The sequence below is a fragment of the Cherax quadricarinatus genome, chromosome 23 (genome assembly GCF_038502225.1).
Source record: "Cherax quadricarinatus isolate ZL_2023a chromosome 23, ASM3850222v1, whole genome shotgun sequence".
Taxonomy (NCBI): domain Eukaryota; kingdom Metazoa; phylum Arthropoda; class Malacostraca; order Decapoda; family Parastacidae; genus Cherax; species Cherax quadricarinatus.
In genome coordinates, this window is record NC_091314.1 from 10,577,094 (window position 1) to 10,598,144 (window position 21,051).

General features: G+C 41.4%; 2 protein-coding genes across 29 annotated transcripts in view; one reads left to right on the forward strand and one right to left on the reverse strand.

The window, feature by feature from the left end:
• Window positions 1-21,051, reverse strand: part of LOC128685599 (protein bric-a-brac 1-like) — a 518,998-nt gene that overhangs the window by 384,059 nt on the left and 113,888 nt on the right. The gene's annotated exons all lie outside the window — the stretch shown is intronic.
• The window catches only part of LOC138853123 (polymerase delta-interacting protein 2-like), a 33,515-nt gene continuing 22,218 nt past the window's right edge, over window positions 9,755-21,051 (forward strand). Inside the window, exons 1-3 of the mRNA XM_070087921.1 lie at window positions 9,755-9,892; window positions 12,525-12,692; window positions 12,854-12,959. Coding sequence (XP_069944022.1) covers window positions 9,801-9,892; window positions 12,525-12,692; window positions 12,854-12,959 — 366 coding nt within the window. The 5' untranslated portion in view covers window positions 9,755-9,800. The remainder of the gene's footprint in view (window positions 9,893-12,524; window positions 12,693-12,853; window positions 12,960-21,051) is intronic.

A 21,051-nucleotide genomic window follows, 5' to 3' on the forward strand; every position in this document is an offset into this window, starting at 1 on the left:
AATCTCCTTGGGAGACAACAACGATATTGTTTACCGTAGTCACCCATGTAGACATGTGAGAAAACTTAACCACCTCTGGTCACTGCAGGTGGCCCCTCGACCCTCACAATCTTATCCATATCTATCCGAGACCAGTATAAATTGGGTAGCACCCTCAAGTACGGCGCTACTAATTAATAGTGGACTGTATAGATTATATTAGTTTAACTGAATGAAGGGGGGGGGGTAGGTTACACATGGATATACCCATCAAGGAAAAACACTTGTACATAATCCCACCACTTACCAAATATTCTCTGGTGGTCACTTGATGTGGCTGGATCACCCATAACCTATCCAATTAAAACATACCTAACTGGCCAGTATCAGTCTGCTATAACTAGAAAGGCTACTTAACTGTGGGTGATTGATGCTCCTTATTTCCTCCATTCACCATCTCTTTTCGATGTCCTGCTACACCGACACGGTTCTTATTCCAGCAGGACGAGGTATCCGTTGGTTTGTCCCGGTTTAGAAGTCGTGATTCCATAAAACTTCGCTCCAGGTAAACTCCAGGTATCCTCGGGACGAGAACCACGCGTTCACTCGAAGCAGGGCGATTTATTTCACTTCCCGCATTCTCTTAACTTAATGTTATTATCACTGATTACATTACCATTCACAAGACGATTTAACATCTCATAATTATTATACACATTAGAGGTCACTCCATTAAGATCTGAGACCGATGAGTGAGGATTAACTCACGGGTAACTTCCCCTGGACACATTCCATGGCGGCGCACCCGTCACCCACGGTCCTGCTATTATCCACTTATTTTACCACTTTATCACGGTGGTCACGTAAATCTCGTTCCCTCACTCTTCATCAGGAACAATTACGACACTTCCTATTAGGAAGTGAGGCCTATATTAATCCTTAGGCCGCCGTGAACGCCAATTTCCTGATCCCATGTTTCACAGCTTCCTCACTACTTCAAAACACTCCCGCCACCCCGTGCCCCAGTTCGACCTATACCCCCGCACATCTGCGCATGCGCAGCGGGAACCCAGTTGGTTCCATTCAAAATACAAATACATTTTGACCCAAATCAACACATTAAACACTTATTAGGCACTATAGCTTCGGAAATTAAATAATTTCCACACTGCGGCCAGGCGGAAGTCGTTGTTAGACGACTTAAATTGCGTCTTACTCCAGGAGACGATTCCAGATTGCACTGCTGTTTTCCTAGTGGGTCTTACTACAATTTTTTCTTGCATTACTCGGTCAGTGTCTTCAATATCACTCGTGTCACTTTCCCTTAGATTTCCATCTGCACTGGATTGAACACCATTTAATTCTAAGGGAATTAATTTATTAATGGTACGCAAACTTTCTTGACCACGACACAACACTTTGACGTTTCTGACAACACCTTTTGCATCTGGGTATAATGTAACTACCTTGCCCAGAGGCCACAATGTTCGATGTTGTTCAGTATCAATTAACACAATATCACCTGGTTGAATGTTCTGTCGGTTTACTGCCTCTGGCGCACCATAAAAGTGTTCACGTAGTGTAAGAAGATATTCTTTATGCCACACATCGGACCAATGAGTAATTACCTTATTTAACATCTTGAACTTATCACTCAACACGGTCACATTATTGTAATCCTCATCACTTCCCTCGGGATTATCTCTATAGATAGGTGCAGCTTCTAACCTTCGTCCGCATATTAGGTGAGAGGGAGTCAGGATCTCCGTGTCAGGAGTGTCGCTCATGTATGAGAGAGGGCGATTGTTTACCCGATTCTCTGCCTCCACCAACACTGCACGGAATTCCTCCAAATTAATTCTCTTCCTGTGTAGCACCTTACGAAGACATCTTTTCACTGTACCTATCAATCTTTCGTACAGTCCTCCCTGCCAAGGGGCTCTGGGAGTAATAAATTTCCAGACACACCCTCGCTGGGTCAACAAAGACTGTACATCATCACTCTTATTTAATTCCATCAAGTGTTGAGCACCCGCTACAAAATTGGTGGCATTATCTGAGATCAATCTTGGACAGGATCTCCTAGCTGCAAATTTCCGGAACAGCTGTATGAACTGTTCTGCAGACAAGTCCTGAGCCACTTCTAGATGAACAGCCCTAGTGGCTGTACAAGTAAATAGACATACATACACCTTCAAGGGAACACCATCTGAAGTACCTGTTAAAATGATTGGCCCAATATAGTCCACTCCGGTCACATCAAATGGTTTTACCAACTGCACTCGTTCCTTGGGCAATGGTGGAGGACCTGGGTACATGTAGGTTCTGGCATCCACCCGGCGACATATTACACACGACTTGATAACCCTTTTTACACTTTGCCGTCCTTGTGGAATCCAGGTTTCCCGAATACAGTTTAAGGTATCCTGTACCCCACCGTGCATCACGTTATTATGGGCATTAAAGACAATCAAGGTTGTCAGGTGATGAGTTTTGGGCAGCAAGATAGGGTGCTTAGCATATTCCCCCAATTCAGCATTTTGTAACCTGCCTCTGCACCTAATTACATCATACTCTAAATACAGCCCCAGCTTTTCTATTATTGAGCCTTTCACAATTTTTCCGTCCATCATTAATTTAATCTCATCCCTGTAGGTTTCTTCTTGTACCCTCTGTAGCCAGTATTTCAGGGGATGGGGAAAATTATATGAGATATTCATCTTATAAATTTAAACACTAACCTTGTCACGCTAATCAGCTTGGGTAAGGAAGAATACCTATTAATGTCAATGGCTAAGGAGGGACTACTGACTGGAGCCGTGCTTACCGTAATTTGGACAGGAGCAATATGTGCCTTTTGCACCGGCCAGTTAATTTTGTCCACCAGCCAACTTGGCCCTTTAAACCACGATAAAGCACTCACAAAATTTTCATAAGTCAAGCCTCGAGACAAGAAGTCAGCCGGATTCTCGTCACCAGGAATGTGATTAAAGGTTAACATATGCTGACCCAAACTGTTATATTTCTCCTGCATTTGATTGATTTCAGCGACTCTGTTTTGTACATACCCAATCTTACTGTTACCATTACGAATCCATTGTAAGGATACCTCGTTATCAGACCAAATTACGGTGTCGCTGATATTTATCTCTCGCAATTTATTTCTTATATAATTGGCTAATTTGACACCTACATAAATGGCCGTTAATTCCAACTGAGGTAAGGTGCGTGATTTGACTGGAGCCACCTTAGCCTTAGACATAACAAGAGAAATGGCACTATTACATTGAAGGTAAGCGACTGCTCCATATGCTAATTTCGAAGCATCGCAAAAAATGTGGAGTACATTTTCTCCATCTTGACTGGCCACATTACGTGGGAACTCCAACACTGGTAATTTTACATATTCACCTATTAGTTCTTCCCACCTTTCAACAAATTCCTCAGGTAGGGTTTCATCCCAAGCACACTTAAGCTTCCATGCTTCTTGTATCAACAATTTTCCTCTTATGGTAAGTGGGGACACTAAGCCTAGTGGATCGAAGCATTTTGAAACTTCCGCAAGTAAGACTCTCTTGGTTAATTTATTGGGCATACTGTAGTTATTAGACTTTAACGATAACAAGTCTCTCTCTGTGTCCCAAGTCAGTCCCAGCACATTACTATATTTAGACACTTCAACTCCAGGGTTGTCTTTATTTATTTGAGCCCTTAAACTGGACGAATTACTGTTCCATTCCCTCAGGGGCATATTTGCACCTTGCATTATTTCATTAGCCCCTTCATATATGCTCATTAGTTCCTCTTCAATAGACGTCACCCCCAGGAAATTGTCCACATAAAATTGTTTACCCATTACTCCACTCAGTGGACCACCCGTACGCTTAAGGTGTGCATTTATCATTGCCTGGAGTAGGAACGGACTGGAGGTAGCACCAAACAATACACTCCTGAAGCGAAAAGTCTTCAGGGGACTAAGTGGGTCATTAGGATTCTCAGGCCATAAGAACCTAGTGCAATCCCGGTCAGCCTCCTGCAGACCCACTCTCAGGAAAGCTTTACTTATGTCCGCCGTAAAGGCATAATTCTTAACCCTGAAGTTTAATAATATGTCTCCCAGTTTTTCCGTCAACGACGGACCTGTCATCAAACAGTCATTCAAACTAGGTACATTTTTGTTACTCCTGGCACTACAATTAAGCACAATCCTCAAGAGGAGTGGTCTTAGAATCCTTCTTCACTCCGTGATGTGGCAAATAGTGACCATAAATCTGGGCTTGCTCAGGAGGTACCTTCTCTATGAATTTATTATTTAACTGCTCATTAATTATATCATCGTAAGCAGTCAACAGTTCTGGTGTCTTGCTCAGTTCATGGAGCTGAGCCTTTAATTGTCCATACGCCATCCGGTAATTAGTTGGTAGGTCTGGATGGTTCAGCTTCCACGGAAGTCTCACCCAGTATTGTCCAGATTCAAATTTAACATCCTTCTGGCATTGTTCTTGAGTAAAGGAATCATCTGGACTTTCTTCATTTACATTGATTCCTATGCTGTCCAATTCCCATAATTTATACACAGGTTCAACTTCATCCTCTATTGAAGTATATTTATACTGGGGTGATATTTCATGAGTAAGACACACCGTAACTGTATTTATGGCTTCCTCCAGTCATTCATTATCAGTACGAGGAAGCCTGCCATACATCACGTGACCTCCTGTGGTCCTTAGAAGGGTGACTCCGCATTTCTTTGTCATACCCTTTACAAAGGTGGCATAATGGTCGCTACTTAGCAAAATATCTATTGGCACTAAGCCTATGCTCTCTGGGTTAATTTATTGGGCATACTGGAATTATGAGACTTTAACAATAACAAGTCTCTCTCAGTATTCCAAGTCAGTCCCAACACATTACTGCATATATGCACTTCAACTCCATGGCTATCCATATTTATTGATCCCTCAAAATGGACTAATTACTGTTCCATTCCCTCAGGGGCATCCTTGCACCTTGCATTATTTCATTAACCCCTTCATATATCCTCATTAGTTCCTCTTCAGTTGACGTCACACCCGGAAATTGTCCACATAAGATTATTTACCCAATTACTTCGCTCAGTGGACCACCTGTGCACTTAAGGTGTGCATTTATCGTCGCCTGAAGTAAGAACAATTTATTATTTAACTGTTTATTAATTATATCATTATAAGCAGTCAACAATTTTGGTGTCTTGCTCAGTTCGCAGAGCTGGGCCCTTTAACTGTCCATACACCATCCTATAATTAGTAGATAATTCTGGATGGTTTAGCTTCCACCAAAGTCGCACCCAGTAATGTCCAGATTCAAATTTAACATTCTTCAGGTATTGTTCCTGAGTAAAGGAATCATCTGGACTTTCCTCATTTATATTAATCTCTATGCTGTCCAGCTCCCATAAATTAGACTGGTTCAACATCATCCTCGATAGAAGAATACTTGTACTGGGTTGACCTTTTATGAGTAAGACACCGTGACTGTATTTACTACTTCCTCTAGTCATTATTACTACGCAGTAGTCTGCCATATATTACATGGCCCGTACCAGTGTTGAGGAGAGTGACGCCGCATAGTTTTGGATTTATGCCCTTTATCCTGAATTATTACATCCAACACCGGCAAGGCTTCCTCAGCTAGGCCATCATTATTGCCATTATCTGCAACCTTTACATCAGTCACTGTAGTGTCAGGGTTATTAACATTATCATTATTGTCACCATTATTATAAGAATTACATACAACCCTGCACATAACTGTATGGTGCCTTCCCTTGTTGCATTGATAGCAACTGTTCAATTTGGTATGACAATCCTTTACATTATGATTGTCTAGACATCTGATACACCTGTCAAGTTCTTTCATTCTTTCCACTTTAATATCCCATGAATTATAGGCATTACAGTTCTTAGTGAAATGAGTACCCTGGCAGAAGAGACAGTCTCCTTTTCCTTGCCTGACCTCTTATTAACTGGGTTACCCTTACTGAGGTACTTATTCCTCTTACCTTGATGTGAGGAACCACTATTACTGATTCCTGTCACTTGATATGTACCTATTTAACTCTTAATTATGATTATTACCACTGGGATTATTTTTCCCTTTTGAGACTTGACAGATACTTCAGAGTCATTATGTGTTATATCCTTAGAACTGTTTGGCTGACTGGTCTGCAATTGAACAATTAATTCTTGCCGACCTAGTCTGATTTCCTCCAGACTGTACTCTGGAGGTTTTGGCAAACACACCCTTTGCATTAATAGGTTGATCAACTGCCTGGCTTACACCCTTTAATTTATTCAAAGCCTTACTTTTACAAGAGAGTTTTTCTTCCAATTCGTAATGTTGATTAATTAAAACATTCATTTCCATTCCATCTGCACAATTCTCCAGCAGATCTATTTCACAGTCTTTAAACCACAATTTGTACCACTCAAATCTACTCTCTAAAGCATCTAAATATAGCTTTAATTAATTAGGGTTCACGGTTTCTTGATTCATTAAATCCAAGCACTTGTATGCCTTTGTAACATGGCCTTTAATAGCCTGCAATGATGCTTTCATTACTCTAAAATCCATGGACTTGTCAGCCACATTAACTCCAGATCCAGTCATGGTTAGAGAATTATTAATCACTGATTATACAACTTAAGTAGGCGCCTATAAGAGTAATTCTTGCACTTTACTCTTGTATAAATCCTAGCCACGCATGTGCTAGCAATTAATTAGGCTAATTATCATCCACCACACGATCGATTAAATTTGTGTACCCTATACCCACTTTCTTCAATCAGTCACTTAATTATTAAGTAATTAATTCAATTAATTTTTCACTGATTGCATCCGGTTCGAAGGACCAATGGGCAGATATGGAAAATTTTATAGGGGGTTACCTGTATGTACCTCAACATTACATGCATACGAGTAATCTCATTGGGAGACAACAACCATATTGTTTACCGTAGTCACCCTGTGTAGACATGTGAGAAAACTTAACCACCCCTGGTCACTGCAGGTGGTCCCTTGGACCTCACAATCTTATCCATATCTATCCGAGACCAGTATAAATTGGATACCGCCCACAAGTATGGCGCTACTAATTAATTGCGGACTGCATAGATTATATTAGTTTAACTGAATGAAGGGGGGGTAGGTTACACATGGATATATCTATCAAGGAAAAACGCTTGTATATAATCCCACCACTTACCAGATATTCTCTGGTGGTCACTTGATGTAGCTGAACCACCCACAACCTATCCAGTTACAACATACCTAACTGGTCAGCATCAGTCTGCTATAACTAGAAGGGTTACTTAACTCTGGGTGATTGATACTCCTTATTTCCTCCATTCACTATCTTATTTCGATGTCCTGCTACACCGACGCGGTTCTTATTCCAGCAGGACAAGGTATCCGTTGGTTTGTCCCAGTTTAGAAGTCGTGACTCCATAAAAACTTCACTATCCTCGGGACAGGAACACGAGGTAAACAGATGCTCACTCTGAGAACGGCAACTCATTTCACTTCACACATTCTCTTAACTTGGTGTTATTATCACTGATTACTTCTTAGCCCACCATACGGTTTAATGTCTCATAATTATTATACACATTGGAGGCCACTCCATTAAGATCTGAGACCGATGAGTGATGATTAAATCACGGGTATTTTTCCCCGGGACACACTCCATGGCGACGTGCCAGTCACCAATGGTCCTACCATTATTCACTAATTTTGCCACTTTATTACGGTGGTCCCGTAAATCATGTTCCCTCACTCTTCACCAGGAACAGTTACGACACTTCCTATTATGAAGTGAGGCCTATATGTATTAATCCTTAGGCCGCCGTGAATGCCAATTTCCTGGTCCCATGTTTTCCCAGTCTCTTACCTCCATTCCAAACACTCCCGCTCCCTGGTGCCCCATCTCGACCTCTCCCTGCCCATCAGAGCAGGCGCAGAGCTTCCCTGTTGGTTCTAGTCCATTTTCAAATACATTTTTGACCCATATCGACACATTAAACACCTATTAGGCACTATAACTTCGGAAGATTAAAATATTTTCCACAGTTTTAGTTTAATATGTTTATTATGCACCCCATACCCATCCTGTGGGCGGTAGTCAAAAGATTACAGAGGTACATAATTGGTCCAGGGACTGGACTCCAAAGTTTTGATAGCTGAGCAAGTTACAGAGGCAATGAACTCACAATTTACAAAGGTAATGAACTCACAATTTACAAAGGTAATGAACTCACAATTTACAAAGGTAATGAACTCCAGGTAAGTCTGGTCACAATCATGACAAGTTACAAAGGTATTTACAGATTACAGAGGTACGTAATGGGTCCAGGGACTGGGCCCCCAAAGTTTTGATAGCTGAACTAGGTACAAAGGTAATGAGCTCACAAGTTACAAAGGTAATGAATTCTGTAGAATGGTTACTTACGTTTATACTTTGGCTACAATCATGAACAAATTATAGAGTAATGAGCAATTCACACTTCCACACCCGGTCACAACTGTAATGAGTTATTGGTGCAAATATTGATTGTTGAGTCACACACACCACACACACACACACACACACACACACACACACACACACACACACACACACACACACACACACACACACACACACACACACACTTTAGTTTAATATCTTTATGCACCCCATACCCATCCTGTGGGCGGTAGTCAAAAGATTACAAAGGTACATAATGGGTCCAGTGACTGGACCCCAAAGTTATGATAGCTGAACTAGTTACAAAGGTAATGAACTCCAGGTAGATCTGGTCACTAATCATGGCAAGTTACAGAGGTAATGAATCAGCTTCACTCCTATACATGGTTACAGTCATGAACAAATTACAAAGTAATGAACCACTGATACGTCCACACCTGGTCACAATTGTAATGAGTTATAAATACAAATATTAAGTGGATCATACACCCACACTAGTGCGCGCGCGCACATACACACACGAGGGCGCACGCACGGACATGTGCACACGAGCGTACAAATATATGCATACACACAAGGACGCACACCCACACACACACACCCACACACCAACACCCACACACACACAGTCACTTTCTTGATGGATATATCCATGTGGCCCAGTGGCCTGGTGGCTAAAGCTCCCGCTTCACACACGGAGGGCCCGGGTTCGATTCCCGGCGGGTGGAAACTTTCGACACGTTTCCTTACACCTGTTGTCCTGTTCACCTAGCAGCAAATAGGTACCTGGGTGTTAGTCGACTGGTGTGGGTCGCATCCTGGGGGACAAGATTAAGGACCCCAATGGAAATAAGTTAGACAGTCCTCGATGACGCACTGACTTTCTTGGGTTATCCTGGGTGGCTAACCCTCTGGGGTTAAAAATCCGAACGAAATCTTATTCTTATTCTTATTCTGTCACCCCCTAAATGGAAATAAGTCACTCTGTCTGACTTTTTTGGGTTATCCTATGTTCTCTACACATATGCTGCTATGTATGATAATTCTATATAACTGTATTTGTGTATACCTGAATAAACTTACTTATGGTGTCACCCCCCCCCCCCCCCCCTTACGATTCCACTACCCTAGTGTAGTGGATAAGATTTAAACCTCATTAACTAACCAAAATCATGTATTATTAAATATTAGCAATTTAATTTTAATTTATCTCGAAATAATTAAAGTTTAAATTGATTTTACTAGATACAAAAAATATAATAACTAGTAATACTTGAATGGCTGATGGTAGTGTGTGTTTAGTGAAGGTCGGGGGAGGATGTGGTCCAGGTGTTCCACTAAACCTGTCGCCTATAAGGCTTCTAAAATATTCTTGAAATTTATTGTGATACCTGTGGCTAATTATACCAGGTAGGATGCCCATTGTTGAAAAATAAATTACCAATCTGGTGGCCAGCAGGGTGACACTTGGTGTTTTAAATACTGTTTGAGTAGGTATATTGTAAATAGTGAGTGATATTGATGCAACACTTTGTGTTTTATCTTTCGGTCTTTGAGTTATTGTTTAAATATGCATATCTTTAAACGTCTTCTGGGCGTCAAGAAGTCAGTTCCACTGTTACTTAACATCACTTGGGCCCCACACTAGTATCAAGACCTGTATCTATACGGTAATTATTTGTCATGCTTATGAGTGTTGTATCAACACAGTTTTCCAGGTGCAAGATTATTTAGGTACACACAAGGTCAGGTACGCAAATATAGGTGGTTATAATTATCATGGATATTAACATACGTGTACATTACTAAGGTTAACCCCAAAAAAGAAGCCAAAGTGGCTTGATGCCGGTGAAGAGCTTTTGATCCAAGGAATTGCATTTGCACTTCCTCTCCTTGGATCTGACTGTAATACCTCCCATTCTCCAGGTGCTACGTGACTTACGGGTTTATTACTTTTGCCAGATTAATATAAATTTAGAAAAATGCTCTGGCATAACAATGGACTTTCTGTATGCACACTAAATGTCCCTCATCTCTGTACAAACATTGTATCATGCTGAAATAAATATTATAGTTTTGATGGCTCTATAAACAAGTATAAATTATTGCAGTATGTTTAAGGCACATAGATCTGTAATTAAAGTTTAATGTGTATAACCTAGGACAACTCCAAAAACCTCAGTGGTACCAAACATTAGAAAATCAAGATATATAATGTATAAGAGAGGTCAGTACCCAGGTAGAGACATAAACAATGATGGAAGATTGTATATCTCAGCCTCCCCTCAGGGAAGGTGTTGTGATGCCAGTGAGGGGCTCTTGATCTAAGAAAGAGAACTTGTCCTCCCCTTCACTGGATTAAACTTAATCACTTCGCATTCCCCATGTGCCATATGACCTGGTATATGAATAAGATATGTGCAACACATTGGTATATGCATTATGCAGATGTCTCGCCAACCAGTGGCTGGCTGGTGAAACGTCTAAACAACAAATGTAAATGTTGCATATATCTTATTCATCTAAGTGTCATGCAAACTGTTAATAAAATAGCACTGTTTGACCTCTACTAGTTTAGCGGTTCCCCCAGTTATAATACTAATAGTATATTTCAACTCCAACTGATAGGCATTCTACATTATATGTTTGTATACATGTATACATTTTAAAATTTCCAAAGTATTCTTTCGTGGGAACTCTATCAAAAACATTCTTAAATTTCATATTCAGTGCTGTAAATTCAATCTTCCATCCATTTCTTGGTTCAGAAATCCCTGGAATAACCTTTTTGTATGTACAGGAGCAGAGCTATGCTCATGGTGCCAAATCTTTAATAATTTGTTCATTGCATAATTTTTTAAGAATTTCCAAACGTTCTAACACTTTTTATGTCCTCTTTTTACTTGTTCCATTTCTCTACCGCTGTTTGCAAAGCTGAATTGATTTGATATACAAAAATTTGCAAACCAAAACCCAAATTTTTTTTTAGTATGCAAAACTGCATAAATGCTGTATTTGAATATGTATAGCAGAGCACTACTAAAACAAACTTGTGAAGTAATATAATGTAGTAAGTCAAAGTGTTGGGAATTATTTTCAGATTTTATTTCATAAAATTTTAACTGGAATATCATACATAAGACAAATTTTGTCACCTAATGAAGAGCAGAAGTTCAATCTTTGGAAGGACATTTCAGCCACTTACTTTCATGCAAATTTCGTAATACAGGTCCACATCCCTTTATCCAAAATTCTGAAATGTGAAAAGTTTCAAAAACCGAAGTTTTTTTTGTGGAGTGTGGAGCGTCGGTCATGTCCGTGCTGGGTCACGCCACCACATGGCGGCATTGAGAATCCTTCTGAAATTCGAAACAATACAGCCCCCAAGGGTTTCGGATAAAGGGATGTGTGCCTGTAATCATTTTTTAAATTAATATCATTTAAATTTTAAAACTTTCCCTGATGTGGTAAGGTAATCCATTATGCCACTCTTGTCTGGGAGGGCTGCAGTTCAGTCCCCACAAGGAGGACTGAGTAGCCATTGTTTCACACAATTACTATACATAATAAAAAATTATTTTTAGCTCTTTTAAACTTATTATTTTATTAATATACTGTGATTTTTGTTGCTAAAAAATTAATATATTTTATTTGTAACTTCATTAAAATGATAAAATAGATAAATGCAAGTTTTAATGGTAATCCAGATTCAAGAGTTTTTGTAATAAGTTATTGTACTGTACTTAATATTGTCTGTTACTACTGTACTATAGTACATAAGTATAGTATGTTGTTGTTATTGATGGAGTTTATAGGGCCACAAGTATATTACTATATCCAGTAGATATTTGATGTACAAGAGCTTAGAGAATGTGCAAAAAAAAAAAAAAAAAATATGAAAACAAAAACACTGAGTTCATACAAGAGAAATGCATTTCAGTCTCAAGTAGAACATGAGGATTCATTTTTAATTCACTTAGCTTATTTTCACATTTTGACCTACTGTGTAATGTCATTTTAACTAAATGTCCTTTGTTTTCAGTAATTATAGATTGGCTGAAGTTGGTAAATTTGAGCCTCCAAAGTTGACTGGAAAATATGAGACAGGACAGCTATTTCTACACAGAGTTTTTGGCTACCGAGGGGTGGTTCTCTTTCCCTGGCTAGCCCGAGTTTATGACAGAGATGTTCCTAACAAGAAGGAATCAAAGTAAGAGAAATGTTACAGCTTAGTTTGTGATTTTCTAGAATTATTTGCTGAGCTTCACCAAGAATATTGTGAACAACAAAGAAAATTTTTATTGCAGTATGACTTCCTTGAGGTGCAGTACAGTTTTATTTTCATTGTTAAATGCAGTAAATATTTTCCAGACCCATAGAAGAAAGCATGAACTATAACCAAGTTGGAAAGGAAGTGAAAGGAAGAGCTCACACTTACTATCAAGTACTTATTGACTCGAGAGATTGTCCTTACATTGTAAGTATTTTGCATTGAGGCTAATCTTTCCTCTGTATTCTCAACATTTATTAATACAAACTCAACTCACTTAGCGACATACAGTGGAACCCTGGTTTTTGTCTTTAATCCGTTCCAGAAGGTTGGCCAAAAGCCAATTTGTAAAAGCCAATTTGTACGAAAACTGAAGCAATATTTCCCATAAGAAATAATGTAAATCCAGTTAATCCATTCCAGACACCCAAAAGTATTAACAAAAAATACATTTTATAGAGAATAACTATAGTTTTACAGAAAACATTGAGAAATAAATATAAATGACTAATCAATTGGTAAATGAACATTTAACATCACACGTACGCCACTCGTATTTTTCTACGAGTTCTTTCTTGAATTCTATCGTGTTTCTCGCCTTTACAAAAGAGCTGGCACTCGGAACTTTCTTTGGCCCCATGGTGGCTTATTCAGCAGTTGCAAGTGCAAAAAACAATGGATTATTACCAAATGTTTCGGATGAATGAGCGGAGTAATGCTCACTGAACGAGTAACAAAGGCAGACTGAGTCATGAACGTATGAGCGGCTATGTCCCACAGGCAAGAGGACACGTCTGGTACGGACAATTTCTGAGCGGATGTACGAAAACTGGGAAAATTTCTCTGAATAAAGTGGCTGAAAACTGAATTGTACGATTACTGGACCAGACAAAAACTAGGGTTCCATTGTACTCGTTTACCAACCACTCAGATTTGCTGCCAGCTCTCCAACTGGTATGCAAACCTAAATAAAGTACAGTGGACCCTTGTTTTTCGTAATTAATCCATTCAGAGAGTGTGATGAATATTGAAAATGACGATTTGTGAAACCATTTTTCCCATAAGAAATAATGTAAATCTAATTAATCCATTCCAGACACCCAAAAGTATTAAAACAAAATAATTTTTTTATATGAAATATAGATGTACATACACAGAAAACAATGAGACATGAATAAAACAGAGACATGAAGAATAAAACAATAATAGCAACAATAATAGTGTATGGAAGACAGGAGGAGGGGAGAGGATGGATTAATTATTGTTTGGAAGGGGAATCCCCCTTCCATAAAGACTTCAGGTACAAAGTGCTTTTCCAGGGTTACTTCCCTTCTTTGCTTTTTAGTGCCACTAGAACCAGCTTCAAAGTCACTGCACACCTGTGGCACTAAATATCTGTCAAGAGAGCTCTGTTTCTGGTGTCTCTTTAAAATTTACCTAACATCGAACAAGACAATGTCATTGTACATGTTCCCGACACAACTTGCAAGAGATTTGTCAGGGTGATGTTCCTCCACAAATCTCTCCATCCTACTCCACATTGCACAAATCTCCTTAATCTCTGAAGAAGGCACCTTCTTCCATCTCTCTCCCTCCTCTGAAGCAATTTCTTGAGCTGTTGGAGATGAAGCTCTTGCAACTCTTCAGTGGTTAGCTCTTTGTTGTGGTCCTCCACCAGCTCTTCCACATCCTTGCTACTCCTATCCAACAAAATGCCACAATAGATTCCACAACTGGCATAGGGTCCTCATGGTCAGCCCCAAACCCTTCAAAATCCTTCTTTTGGACACACACACACACACACACACACACACACAAACACACACACACACACACACACACACACACACACACACACACACACACACACTCACTCACTCACTCTCACACTCACTCTCACACTCACTCTCACACTCACTCTCACACTCACTCTCACACTCACTCTCACACTCACCCACACTCACACTCACTCCACCTCTCTCACACTTTACTCACACTCTCTCTCACACTCTCTCACACTCACTCTCACACTACCTCACTCTCACTCTCACACTCTCTCACACTCTCTCTCTCACCCTCGCTCTCACACTCTCTCTCTCACACTCCTCACACTCTCTCCTCATCTCTCTCACACCTCTCCCACCTCTCTCACACTCTCTCACACTCTCTCACTCCTCTTTCACCCCCCTCTCTCTCTCTCACTCTCTCTCACCCCACCTCACTTCTCACTCCTCTCTCCCACCTCTCACCCCTCTCACTCTCCCTCTCACCTCTCCCCCTCTCTCTCACCTTTTCCCACCTCACCCCTCTCACTCTCTCTCCACCTCCCCTCACCCCTCTCCTCTCTCTCACCTTCTCTCACCCCATCTCTCTCTCTCTCTCTCCTCTCTCTCCCTCTCTCTCCACCTCCTCACCTCTCCCCCCACCTCTCTCCCCCTCTCCACTCTCTCACTCCCTCTCCTCACCCCCCTCTCACCCCTCCTCACCTCCCACCTCTCTCCCTCACCTCACTCTCTCCCACCTCCTCACTCCCTCCACCTTTCCCCCTCTCTCTCTCACCTCCTCCCACTCTCCTCTCACCTCTCTCTCACTCCCTCTCCCCCACCTCCTCCCTCCCCTCTCCCCACCTCTCCTCCTCACCTCTCCCACCTCTCCCCTCACCCCCCACCTCCCCTCTCTCTCACCCCTCTCCACCTCTCTCTCACTCTCTCTCTCCCCACCGCCTCTCTCTCTCTCACCCCTCTCACCCTCTCTCCCACCTCTCCTCTCTCTCCCACTCCCACCTCTCCCCACTCTCCTCACCTCTACCTCTCCTCACTCCTCCCCACCTCCTCCCCACCTCTCCTCCCACCTCTCACTCTCCCTCTCCACTCCCCCACCTCCCCACCTCACTCTCACCCCTCTCCTCACTCTCTCTCACCTCTCACTCCTCACCTCTCTCACCTCCTCTCTCTCCACTCTCTCTCACCTCTACCTCCTCTCTCACTCTCTCCTCACCCCTCTCACCTCTCTCTCTCCCTCCTCTCCTCACCTCTCCACCTCCTCCCACCTCCTCACCCCCCACCTCTCTCCTCCTCTCTCTCTCTCCCACCCCTCCCTCCTCCTCTCCTCCCACCTTCTCTCAATTTTCCTCTCTCTCACCTCTCACCTCTCACTCCCTCCTCTCTCTCCCCTCTCTCTCTGGCCACAATTTTCTCCAAGCAGAGTTAAAAGTCCTGGAAGTCACTTCCTCCCAAGCCTTACCTATAAGGTTTAGGCAATGGAGGATACTGAAGTGATCTTTCCAAAACTCTCTTAGGGTTAAATGAGTGTCTGAGGTGAAGTTTGAAATCATTTGCTGGTCCATGGGCTGGATAAGAGGAGTGGTATTAGGGGGCAAGAACTTCACTGTGATGAAACGAAACTCCTCCACAATTTGGTCATCCAAGTCTGGAGGATGAGCAGGTGCATTGTCCATTACCAGGAGGCACTTGAGTTCCAGTTTATTTTCCAGGAGGTATTTCTTCACACTCAGGCCAAACACTTCATTGAACCAATCAAGGAAAATTTCCCTTGTGACCCATGCCTTACTGTTAGCCTTCCACATCACACACAATTTACTTTTGGCAACACTGTTTTTCTTGAACACACTGGGATTTTCAGAGTGATACGCTAGTAAAGGCTTCACTTTGAAATCCCCACTAGCATTACTACAGAACAAAAGAGTAAACCTGTCTTTAATAGGCTTGTGTCCTGGTAGTGCCTTTTCCTCCTGCGTGATGTAGGTCCTCCTTGGCATTTTCTTCCAAATGAGGGCTGTTTTGTCACAATTGAACACTTGTTGGGGTTTGAATTCTTCAGCCTCTACATATCCCTTGAATTCATGCACATATTTTTCAGCCGCATGTTTGTCAGAACTGGCAGCCTCGCCATGCATTACTACACTTGTGTATGCCACTATGCTTCTTAAATCTCTCAAACCAGCCTTTGCTGGCCTTAAATTCACCAACATCAGCACTCGTTGCAGGCATTTTCTTTACGAGATTGTCATGCAGCTGCGTTGCCTTTTCACAAATTATCGACTGCATAACACTATCTCCTGCTAATTGTTTTTCGTTGATCCACACCAAAAATAACTTCTCAACAACTTCGAGTACTTGCAGTCTCATTTTTGTGAGCATATTTACCCCTCTTAAAACAACAGCTTCCTTGATTTCCGTTTTCTTGGCCACGATGGAAGTGATGGTTGTATGGGGGTTTCCCATACAGCCTGGCAAGTTCTGCCACACGCATTCCACTTTCATATTTTAGTGATGTCTTTCTTGAATTCTATCGTGTGTGAAGAAATTCCTCCTGGAAAATAAATTGCCACTTAAGTGCCTCCTGGTACTGGACAATGCTCCTGCTCATCCTCCAGACTTGGAAGACCTATTGTTTGAGGAGTGTAAGTTCATCACAGTGAAGTTCTTGCCCCCAAATACCACTCCTTTCATCCAGCCCATGGACCAGCAGATCATTTCCAACTTCAAAAAACTGTACACCAAAGCAATGTTTCAAAGGTGCTTTGAAATGACCTCGGACACTGAATTGACCCTAAGAAAGTTCTGGAGGAATCACTTCAATATCCTCCATTGCATAACCCTTAGATAAGGCTTGGCAGGGAGTGACTTCCAAGACTTTGAACTCTGCTTGGAGAAAATTGTGTCCAGATGTGTCCTCGACAAGGATTTTGAAGGGTTTGAGGCTGACCCTGACGACCCTATGCCTATTGTGGAACCTATCATTTCATTGGGGAAGTCCATGGGGATGGATGAATGGCCAGGATGTGGAAGAGTTGGTGGACGACCACAGGGAAGAGCTAACCACTGAAGAGCTGCAACACCTTCAACAGGAACAGCAACAGACTGCAGCTGAGGATATTGCTACAGAGGAGGAAGAGAGGGGGAAGAATGTGCCTTCTTCAGTAATTAAAGATATTTGTGCCAAGTGGAGTGAGGTGCAAAGTTTTGCAGAAAATAATCGCCCTGACATAACTGTTGCAAGCTGTGTCTGCAACATGTTCAATAACATTGTCTTGTCCCATTTTAGGCAAATTTTACAGAGACGCCAGAAACAGGCCTCTCTAGACAGATTTTTTGTGCGACGGGTGCAGTGACTCTCGAGCTGGTCCTAGTGCCAGTAAAAAACAAAGAAGGGAAGTAACTCCAGAGAGGGACTTGATACCTGAAGTCCTTGTGGAGGGGGATTCCCCTTCCAAACAATAAACTCTCCTCCCTCTCCCCTCCTCGCCTTCTTCCATATGCCAACAAGTCTCTTCAGTAAAGGTATGTAATGTTCATTTATTATTAAAATTACTGTTTTATATTTTTTTCATTGTTTTCTGTATGTAAAACTATAGGTATTCTTTAAAAAAATGTATTTTTTAATATTTTTGGGTGTCTGGAACAGATTAATTGGATTTACATTATTTCTTATGGGAAATATTACTTCAGTTTTCGGCCATTTCAGATTTAGGCCAACCTTCTGGAACGGATTACAGCTGATAACTGGGGCTCCACTGTATTTGTATTCAGAATAAAGGCAAAGGCACGAATATCACTGTTCTCAAATAATATACAAAATTGTACGTTGAATTAATTTTCCCCATAAGAAATAATGGAAATCCAGTTAATCCGTTCCAGACACCCAGAAGTATGAAAAAAAAATTTTTGTACCACATGAAATACACCTACCATCCGACTTACGACCTGCTCGACATACGTCCACTCGACTTACGACCGTGCATCTGGCAGCTGGGCTGGGCCGGCTGATGCACACCACTGTACAATATTTGACAATACTCATGACGGCAATGTGTCACCATGGCCTCTAAGATGAAGTCTGAATCTTGCACTGGAGATTGTGGCAAGAAAGGCTCTTACTCTCGAACTCTCTATTTGTTTTCACTGTTGCACATAAACCTGTCTGTATCTGTCTGCCTGTATATCTGTCTGTATCTCTGTGTGTCTGTTTATCTGTCTGTCTACTAGTGTGTGTCTTTTTGTCTACCTGTGTGTCTTTCTGTCTACCTGTGTGTCTTTATGTCTACCTGTGTGTCTTTGTCTACCTGTGTGTCTGTCTTTCTGTGTGTCTGTCTTTCTGTCTACCTGTGTGTCTTTCTGTCTACCTGTGTGTGTGTCTACCTGTGTCTGTCTTTGTCTACCTGTCTGTCTTTGTTTACCTGTGTGTCTGTCTTTCTGTCTGTCTACCTGTGTGTCTGTCTTTCTGTCTACCTGTGTGTCTGTCTTTCTGTCTACCTGTGTGTCTGTCTTTGTCTGCTTGTCTGTCTCAGAGCCACTCATTAAGAATGTACTTGGTCTTGAAGACGCCATATTAATAATGATAATAACAATAATAATCACTGAGGCGCATTAAATGTGTATAAAACGTTAATATAGACATTTTTGCTTAATCCATCTATTTTTTTTCAAAATTATATAATAAACATGCTACATAACACATAAATTAACAAATATGAGATTTTTTTTGACAGTGAACAGGAACCGTTCGTGTCCGGGCTGGCAACAACAACAACAACAACATTTGTTTATGTAATGAAGTTGGTAGAATTACCGACAATATGTAAAGTAAAAGGACACAAGTGCAACTAATGTGACATTTATTGTGGCAACGTTTCGCTCTCCAGGAGCTTTATCAAGCCATTACAAACAATACATGGACACAGAGGGTATATAAAGGCTCAGAGTGAGGTGTAATACTAGTGAGGTACCATTTCGATGTTCACTAGTGGTAGTAGTAGTAGTAGTAATGGTAGTGACAAAAGTAATACAATATGGTAGAGCAATTAATTCGTACATGAGTAAAAGGATATAAAAGCTATTACTTGGGTAACATAAAAATAGGTTGGACAAATATAGACTGGAATGAGGCAGCTTGTTTCAGTGTTCACTCTGTGCTTTGTGTAGTATAACAGGAGAGACTATGTGATGGCAGGGTTTACTGTTTTCAGGAGGATTCTTGCTAAGACTTCGGAGATGGTGAAGCTGCCGTTGTTTTGTTTAATTGTATTCGAAACAGCGATCAGTGCTGATTCGAGGCACTTGCGTCTGCGGAAATTAGTTTCTTTGATCACTAATTGGGCGTCTCTGAATTTCATGAGATGATTGGTGGAATTTCGGTGTTGTACACAGGCGTTGTTCAGGTTATCGTTCCTACATGCGTAAATGTGTTCATTGAGGCGGGTGTCAAGGTTTCTGGCTGTTTCACCTACGTAAATCTTGTCACAGCCTCCACAGGGTATAGTGTAAACTCCTGCATTGACTGGTTCGTGGTGCTTGGATTATGTCCTGGTTATATCCTTTATTGAAGTGCTAGAAGCGATGGCGACTCTGGTGTTAGCTTTTGAAAGTACTTTTGAGACGTTCAGTGCAACCTGACTGTTGGGAAGAATTATAACTTTGCTGGGAGTGGTGTTGATGCGTGGAGAATTTATGATCTGAAGAGCTCTTTTCTTGCAGTCTTTGATGAAAAAAGAAGGAAAATGTAACTCTGTGAATGTTTGGTGAATGTATGTACACTCCTCGTCAAGAAACTCAGGACTACAAATTCGGTATGCTCTTAGGAAAAACCCGATGATGATGCCTCTTTTGGTCTTGGTATCTTGACTGGAATAGAGGTATGTGAGATCATTTTTATTGGTGGGTTTCCGATAAACTTGAAATCTTAGGTTATTGTCTACTTTGTGAATGAGGACGTCGAGGAAAGGTAGCTTGTCATTGGACTCTTCTTCTAGTGTAAACTGGATCGCCGGTTCAACTGCGTTGAGCCTTACCTGAAGATCCCGTACATCTACATACGAACCCATCAGCACTCAACAGTGGGAGACGCTCACCAAAGATTTTCTATACAAAACCAGACAAATACTCAAACGCACTAGAGAAGGGAAGAAACTTCTGTACTTGTTACCAAGCAACCCTAAACCAGCACACATGTATGGTTTACCCAAGATCCATAAACACAATATTCCTCTCAGACCAATCACGTCAGGAATAGGCAGTGCTCCACACAAACTAGCCGGAGTTCTTGCCAAACATCTTTCCTGCCTTCTGGGGACCATCAGCCCCGCTCATCTTAAACACTCAGGTGACCTTCTCAACCGCATCCGTAACCTCTCCATCCGTAACAAGAAACTAAGCAGTTTGGATGTGACTTCCCTCTTCACAAAAGTACCTACCAAAAAAGCCATCGAGGTTCTACGACGTAAAGTCAATCAGGACCTTAATCTTCCTCTACCTCCCGGAGATTTTGTTGACTTAATTGA